At 33.4% G+C, this 9,008-nt stretch overlaps 1 protein-coding gene across 1 annotated transcript; it reads right to left on the bottom strand.

Moving 5' to 3' along the window:
- Window positions 1-788: 788 nt before the first annotated feature.
- LOC129321797 (flowering locus K homology domain-like) lies at window positions 789-6,507 on the bottom strand. Its single transcript, XM_054967693.1, has 7 exons — window positions 6,385-6,507; window positions 5,153-5,661; window positions 3,380-3,629; window positions 2,910-3,058; window positions 2,019-2,288; window positions 1,719-1,913; window positions 789-1,197 (listed from the first exon to the last, which is right to left on the bottom strand). The coding sequence occupies exons 2-7, from the start codon at window positions 5,645-5,647 to the stop codon at window positions 1,012-1,014; spliced, it is 1,545 nt and encodes a 514-aa protein (XP_054823668.1). The 5' UTR covers window positions 5,648-5,661; window positions 6,385-6,507; the 3' UTR covers window positions 789-1,011.
- Between the last annotated feature and the right edge of the window lie 2,501 nt (window positions 6,508-9,008).

The following is a 9,008-nucleotide window of genomic DNA, read 5'->3' as shown; positions in this document are numbered from 1 at the left end:
TTGAAATAAAACATAATAACAAAGACAATATAAATAAAAAAAGAATTTGTTCACAAATGATAACTTAATAACTCATAATTTAAAAAAATGAATGACTATATTACCCATGCCTATTTAAAAATATTTTACTCAAGGTTGAATACACGCTACACTAATACACTTGATTGATGATAGATTTATAATTATCTCGGCTAAGTAAATGTGATAGGTACTAACAACAATAAGCAATAAGAACGTAATTTAAATTATTATAATGATTTAAATAATTATGAGAGTTTAAAAATTAAGAAAATGACCCTGCAATTTAAAAAAAAAATTAAGCAGGCCAACCCACAAATCAACCACTACTGGTTCAAGCTAAAACCACCCTACATAAAAATAAACTCTTTTTTTTTCAACCCAACCCACCATTTTTTGGCAAATTGACGGGTTGAACTAGCAGTATTACCAACTCTAGCGACGACTATCTTTAGAAATGAATATTAAACATTCCACTAAATTTTACGACTAATCTTGCGGGTTAAATGCATCATACAAATCTAGCTGGAGAGTTTGCCCTCCATACCGAACATGGAGAATGGAGGAATGTTCAATGGTACTCCAAAATTACTACACGTAGCACCACATGGATCGATGGCAGAGTTAGCCGTTCATTCCAATCAGAATGTCTTGCCCCACGCGCCCGCACGCACTCTCTTGCACACTCGATGTTTTCCTACCCTGATTCCTTGATACGCCCATCTTCACACTCCAAAATCTCAATTAACGTTCTCGCAACAACACGAAAATTTTAGCCAGGAAAAACTGTTTGAAATTACCGAATCAAAATCCTACCAAATAATCTCACTTTCTGAATCCTACGCAGTGTCATATACCAAGCATAATACAACATAAACCTATGGGGTATAGGACAGAATCCCAAGTTTAATTCGATACCCCGCTCCAATTAAAAATTCAACGGTGGTTACAAGAACAGAAGCTTTCCCACAATTACACTTCAATGTGACATTCTCAATAACCATAATTGGTGCCGTATACAGGACCATAATCAGCAGCAGGCGCATGGCCTGTATGGCCACCAGCGCTTGAGGGTGGAGACGCGTAAACAGGAGCATTAGCAGGATACGAATTGTAGCCTTGCCCAACTGATCCACCCATTTGATCCTGTGCCGTGCTTGCAGCTTCAGCCATGAAGTTCTGTACATCAAAAATAAAAAAGAGATTGCAAATGATTTCATATCCACAATGCGCTAAACCAACACAAACATAATGCAGCAGAGGACATCAAAATTGAAATGAGATGTTGAACACTATCTACTGCCGTACTGCATCTGCATTTCTAATCAACTACTGTCTACAAGCCATTCCTGTACTTTCTTTACCCACATGTTCTAAGGTCCCATTTGGTTATTAAAAAGGAATGAAACGAATTGAAAAAATCAAAACAAAAATCAATGTTAGCTTAATTTTATATTCTTTAATTACATAAGATGTGTAAATTTGTGCACCATTAGCTTGCATCAGGACGTTAGTTACAATCACATTAGGCACGGACAAGATCCATTTAAGACTAATCCTAAACTGCTAACCCCAGTCATAAGACTCCACACCACAAACACCAAGAACAATACTTGACCCAAACGGACTAACATCAATTCCTAGAAGCACAGCAGGAAACAAGCAGAATCAGAAAATTTGCTTTAAAAATAATAAAATACCTGCACCAGCTGTTGAGCAGTCTGTATTTGTGAAGCAGTCCCACTTATTTCAACTGTCATCTCCCCTGGTACACCCCTTGTCTCCTGAATTGTAATACTTGCTCCACTAGCACGACGAATGTAGCTGATGTTTGCACCTGACGTTCCAATAACTGCATCAGCATAGGACAGAGGAATTTGCATATGCTGTGTAACCTACAAGGCAGAAAAGGAAAAATGCATTAAGTCACAATAAAGCAAACATGTTTTAGAATTAATAATGTTCGCTGTAAAACTTCTTAGTTATGAAAAATAAAAAACCTTAGTCACAACAGATTGTTGTGGTTGCGCACTGGAAACCATGGAAGCATCCCTTCCATAAGCAGGTGGTCCCTGATGAAGGTGTTTGTCAATAGGAGGCAGATCAGCAGGCGGATAATAGTTATCGTAGTGATGTGAAGGTGGCATATATTGAGGATTAGGAGCAAATGGAGGTCCACCAGCTGCAGGAGCTGGAAACCCTTGAGGAGGAGGACCCCACGGCTGATGTGGTGGCACATTCTGGTTGGGTCGAACATCTGCTGATTGCATCTGAAGATGAAAATAAAAAATTATGCAGAGCGAGCACAGCATCACCAAAAACAGACCAAGATAGCTTGACATCCTTCTAGAATGCTAACCAATATTTATAGCTCAACTAATTGATAGCTTAATGCCTTAACCTATCCAGTTCCCATTTCCAATTTTGTTCTCAACAGAGAGTAAGCATACTGGTAAATAAGCACCTAACATATGATTCCAAAATTCAAAGATCAAGCCAGGCTTCTGAACGTGAACTTATTTTCAAATGTCAGCTTACAAATAGTAAAGCATGTATCAGTTAACTTCACTCTGACCACACACGACCATTCATATAAATTAGCATCCTCTCCCATTATACTGGTTATTATTATAATAGAAATGATCTCCAAACTTGCCTGTATTCAGAATCTTATGTAATTTCTAGTTTCTGCTTAATCAAAACCATGGATAATAATAAGAAATTGGTATGCTATCCATATGCATTAAAATATGTATTTGATAAGCTTATAATGCTTAAATCAGACTAATGACTATGAGAAATTACAAATTCGACAAGATAACTTGCCCACAAACATTGCTACTATGCCCATTCACATGTTATATTGATTTAGCTTCAAAAATAGCACTTGCCTGTGTTTCAAATACTCCAACTATGCTTCGGTCCACCAAGAACTTCCGTAGATGAGTTGCAATAAGTTCAACTGCCTTGTGAACTCCAGCAGATTCACCTTGTATTTCAACAACGCTATCATCTCGCAGAGCAAAAACTGGCAGGTGCTCTGTTGCATATTCAACATTTTTCAGGCACAGTACTCACAAAAATTTTCGAATAGTAAAAGTTTTCCTTTAATACTCATGATGCACAAAAGTAAATACTATATCTTGCCCCCAATACACTTGGAACATTAACAAAAACTGATTTAACACCAATTATTGACAAGAACCACATATCTAACTTCCAAATTTGACACTTACATTATTGAAAAGAACACATATCAACTTCCAAATACCTAACAAGATTAGCAGCACAAAAATTTGATCGACATGTTGCTAAATTAGGCACCGTTTCTTTGAGCAGTAGATAATGCATGTAAGCACACCTGATCCAAGAACTCGTATGGTGCAACTGGATGTATCTTGAATGGATTTTATAGTAGACCCCTGCTTCCCAATCAAGCTTCCTGCTTGAGTATCAGCAACAAGAAGTCTTGTAACAACAGAGCGCCCAGCAACAGATGTGCTATCAGCAAGATCACGGTCAACATTGACAATTTGTTTATGAACCCTTAACAAGCCATCCACAGCAGGTGGTATGGTGCGATCTGGCTCTTCTTTTGCAGATACCATTACCTTTTAAAAGCATCAAAGAGATTATTCAGAAACACTGCCTGGAGAGGGTACTTATAAAATACAATAAACAGATCTGCTTTCACTCACTAAATCTATTTCATTCATCAATTATTTCATTTAAACATCGCAAGAACATAATTGTTCATCAAAATTATAACACTTGAATCAAAAAATATTTTTTGAATTTTAACTTTATTCCCAGTCTCCAGACCCATGAATCTCCTGTTCAATTGATTAGCAGTAATTTGTATTCGGACAAACTCATAAAAGGTATAGATGACAAATGTTAAATTTCATTAGTAATCCCACATCTTAAAAGAGTAATCTGATGTTTCTAAGGATCACTCTTGTAATTCAATGAATTTAGACGTATTTCAAATTTATATAATTTATTGATTATTGACACATTATCATGCATTCATCTGAAAGTTTATGCTTAGTATATGTGAATCAAATTTCAGTTGGCTTATACTTTTCTCCTTCCCTGTGTTGTTGTTTTACCATTTCAATGATGTTAAAGAGTTGTTCCTAGGGAATATTTTCAGGGACTGTGGCAAGACACCAGTCGACCAAGTTCTGAAGTTACCAGGTAGAAGTGAAAGCCTGTCGCTACCAAAATCTGCACAAACTATTCTGAATGTTTAACACAAAAACAACGTTTCAGCACTTGTATATGCTCATTGCTGTTTCCCTGCAACTTCAACCTTGGCACTTCAGTTTGAAGCCACCTTGGTCATTCATATTTGCTGACCACCTGCACACATCGATTTTGGTTATCGGGACAAAAGACATCTCTTTTTATAAATATTTAGCCTGTTATAATATTTATCATTTCTTATGTTATGCTTGATTATTTTATGGTTTCACTGCCTTGACAACTGTTGTTTTTTAGGTAAAATTCTTTGATAACAATATTGATATATGTTTGAACGTTTTATCATAAATAAATCAGTACCCCATTAAGTTGAACTTTCAAATGAGTTATATGACGTTTATTTGACCAAGTAGAAGTTTTCCATATTGAAGTGAAGCATGCACTTCCCTCAATATAACTTGACAAGACCTAGTTATGTTCCCCCTCTTGAAATATCATGAATAACACACACGAGATATAAGATTCCAAACAAAGCAATACCAACAGAGTTCCAACAATATCAGTTTTACAGCACACAATTTGCAAAGCAAAACAAAAGGAAGGAAGGAAGTGATGGGGAAAAAATAAAGTCATGACTGCACCAAAAATAAGACCCAAAAACAAGAACAAGTCTTATTCCACTAAGTAAAGTGAGGTACATGAATCACAAAATAACATTGGGCTCTATCAACAACTAGTTCTTCAAATATATCATTCACCCCAAAAATAAAGCACCAATAAAACCAAATTTTAAAACAGATAAAATCATAATATTTCCAAAAATCCACAGGTATCAACACACACAATGCACAAATTTCACATCACAGGGAGATACACGCAAATTTATTCCTCATAAGCTTAACATAGAAAGGGCTAACTGTTAACTCACAGCTCTTTCTGAGGTTCCAGGGGGACCATCGAGTATTTTAATGCGAGCTTTTGTCTCTTCAGTAATTTTCTTAATAAATTCCCCCTTGCGGCCAATAATACTGCCTACCTTCTGAACAGGAACCAACATTCTGAATACATTCTCTCCAGGCCACCCCGGCCACCGTTTTATTTCAGTTCCTTTTGAATCTATGTCATGTTCCTGCTTCTGAGAATCAAAACTCTCAGTTATATCTCCTACCTCATGATGCTCATCAATATGCTTTTGTGGAGACTCAGAATTTTTGGGCAAATCTCCAGCATCAAGTCCATCCAAATGATTGTCTGGAGGATTGTATTCCTCAACTACATTCCCTGCATCATGTTCAGACTCTTGTTCAGGAAATCCGGAATTATCAATCACTCCCGCATCATGTTCATCAGAATGATTTTGTGGAAAATTCGGGTTCTCAGGCACATAGCCCGCATCCTGTCCATCAAAGCCTTCCCCAGACATCCCAACTATAATTGCTGTCAATTCAGTAATGTAAAACAAATTGTTAGTGCAAAATAAATAGAAGGAAAATAATAATTACAAATAACTTGAAGAATGTTAGGACAGTTGCTTATTTAATTCTTCATCATGACGAGGAATATAGCAAACAAATTCATTGAACATTTTTTTTTTAATGAAATTCGTTAAACATTTTTAAGAACCCAAATTTTCACAAGTTTCCAATGACTTCAAAACGTGACGAGTAAAATGACTAAAATCACTGTTAACACTTAATTACAAAGCCTCGCCCCGCATCTCCCACTTCAATTCTACAGAAGCAGACCGCCCAGCCTCGACCAAAGAACGAGGGAATAAATAAAAAAAAGAACCCAAAATTCATCGAGAAAAAGCACCATGGTTCTTCGTTTGATTAAATAAGAAACCAAACCCAGTGGAGCAAAAATGGAGCATTAAACCCCAAAGTCTCGTCGCAATTTCGAAGACTACTAATGAATGCAACTCCAAAAATTGCCATGCCGTAACCCAAAACTTGACACACAAATAAAAAATAAATGATTTGGGAAACAGATTCGAACACGAAAGAAGCCCATAAAAAGCGTACATGTAGGAAAGAGTAGAAACCCTAGAATGAACTCAAATCAAATAAAAATTACACGAATAGAAAGGGAAGAAGATAGAAAATGAATGTACGAGCTAGGGTAATTGAGTATTGAATGTAGCTTGCTTTTCAAACTTACCGGGATTCGACGTCGGTGCGCGTAAGGTTAAACTGCGTTTGGATATGGAGGCTATGCAGAATTAGGTTTTGTGAGAATGAAAGCGGACTATCATTTTATCAGCGTTCAAGATATATATTTATATACACACACACACAGAAACGTGTATATATATATATAATTGTAAAAGTATTTTTTCTAGTGACGAACTTAGTATATATTTTCTTTTTAACCAGCAAGGGTTTGGTTCATTATTATTATTTGGAAAAACCAATTTTTTAGATCCAGATAAAAAAAATAGAAACAAAAAATAAGTGTGTTAATTTTGAATTTTTGATTACCCGTGGTCAAAAAATGAAATTACTTGCTCTAATCACATCATCAAAAATATAAATAACTAAATGTGTATCTGTATATTGATGCCAGACAAGCATTCTCTCATTAGACTATTATTGATTCATCATATTATGAATGATTAGTATCTTTCATTAGACCCAACCTCCTTTAATTATCTATATATTAATATACGTTAAATATTAATCAATATTGATTACTATATGATTGTAACATAGAGAAATTTTTAAGTAAACTAAGTGTACCTTATTATTTATGGTTTATCCAATAAAAATATAATATTTAAATAACATTGAACATTAATTGATTATGATATTAATAAAAATAGAGAGAGAAAATGTAAGAAATTGAATATGTATTCCATTATAAAAATAAAATTAATTAAAATAATGTCACTTGAGATTTATTTAGGCATTTTAATAGGATAGATTACAAATAATGTGACGCGTCCAGCCTACTTAAAAATTTCTCACATAACACATGAAAAACATTTCTAGTTGTAGCATATTCTGTCAGTTCTATATATAAATTACTTTTCAAAAGAAATTGATAATTGTATGTAAAAAAGAAATTGATAATCATTTTTATAAAATAATTTGCATGAAAATTAAATTATTTATTACTTTCTTTTACCGTCACTGTTTTACATTTTTTATAAGTATAACAGAAAATTATATATAAAAGAATCACTGTATACTGGATCTTCAACTCTTCATCTCCTTTCTTCATCTACTTCCATCTTCTTCTTTCTTCATTTTTTTGGAGAAGCTACTTGAATTAAAGATGACAAGGTGCTCTTTGACAACATCACCAAAGCTAATCTCACATATGATAAACTTGTTGGAGTTGACGGTCTATCTCAGTAAGGGCTATTCTTATGACTTCCTGTTAAGAATATAATTGTCGATAACCCTAAATCTAGCTCAATACTATTCTTTCTTCATATGGTCCCATCTTCTTTCTTCATCTTTCATCATCCGCTTCCTCTATCTTTCTTTCCCACCTAACTTGTAAGGTCAACAGGTTGATTTGAGATAATCCCAGGTGTAATATCCCAATATAAATTTTAATAGTTAATTTGGGTTAATAGAAAATTAAAAAAAATAAATAATTTAAAAAAAAAATAAAATAATAAAATAATATTATTAAATTATTATTATAATAATAAAAAAAAGAAAGGAAGAAGAAGAAGAAAACGAATTTGCTTCGTCCGCCGCCTCAACAGTAACAATAATAAAATAATAATAAAAAAGAAGAAGAAGAAGAGAGAGAAAATAATTAAAAAAAATGTGGGACCCACTGAATTTTTATAAAAACTCACCTGTTCCTTCATTTCTTCATTCCTTCTTTCGTGCGTGAGTTTCGGCAGAGAGAGCATCTGTGAGCCAAATTCACCGGTGCAGGGTTTTAAGGTAAGAGTTTTTAATAGGATATTTAGGATGTGATTTTAAGCTTTTCAAGACTAAGTAAGTGTTCTAAAATTTTTTCTTAGTCATCCTTTTTCTTTTGTTTCTGAGTTTGTAGTGGTAGAAAATTTAAGATCTGGAAGAGGGATGAATTTATGTTGAATAAATATGGTTTTTGAGGTTGTTAGTAGTATAATAAATATTCTAGAGTATAAATTTATTGGTGATCTTTGAATTTGTGGCTTATGGATCAAATTCTAGACTAGATCTGAAAATATATGTTGATTTATTGAGGTTTAGATGATTATTTGGGATGAGAAATGAATTATTATGGCTATAGGATTATGATTCTAAGCTAGAGACTTAATTTTTAATTTTTGAGTATTTTAGGTACGAATTTATGAAATAAAAAGAAAATTTTGATAATAGAAATTAGTTTAGAAGTTGATTTTTAGATTATTAATGTTTATTGATAATTAAAAGAGGAGTTAAAAATTATACTTAATAGTATTAACTATAGATTTGTATTAAGATTGAGATTAGGAATTATGTTATATTTTTAATTCTATTATTAGAATTATTTTATTAGTTTCAAAAATTGAAACTAATATTTATAAATAATATGTTATTTGTAGATTGTATTACTGGTGAAGATTGTGGTGAGAGAGAAATTTTAAGGAATAATTTATTGAAAAAGCCACAAGGTAACCATGCTTTTAATTTGTGATTAGTGTTACTTCTTGTTAATTGGGTGATTATTGAGAAAATTATGAATTTTGTAATATTGTATAATTGTGCAATATTATTATGAATTTGTTTAATTATTGTGGGAGGTGTTGGGAGACTTGCTATTATTGTTGTATTTATGTGCCACGTGGTACGCCC

The sequence above is a fragment of the Prosopis cineraria genome, unplaced genomic scaffold (assembly GCF_029017545.1).
Source record: "Prosopis cineraria cultivar Desert tree isolate PC_DT_omini unplaced genomic scaffold, ASM2901754v1 PC1, whole genome shotgun sequence".
Taxonomy (NCBI): Eukaryota; Viridiplantae; Streptophyta; class Magnoliopsida; order Fabales; family Fabaceae; genus Prosopis; species Prosopis cineraria.
Note: the sequence above shows the minus strand (reverse complement) of the source record. Positions and strands in the feature narration are given on the sequence as shown.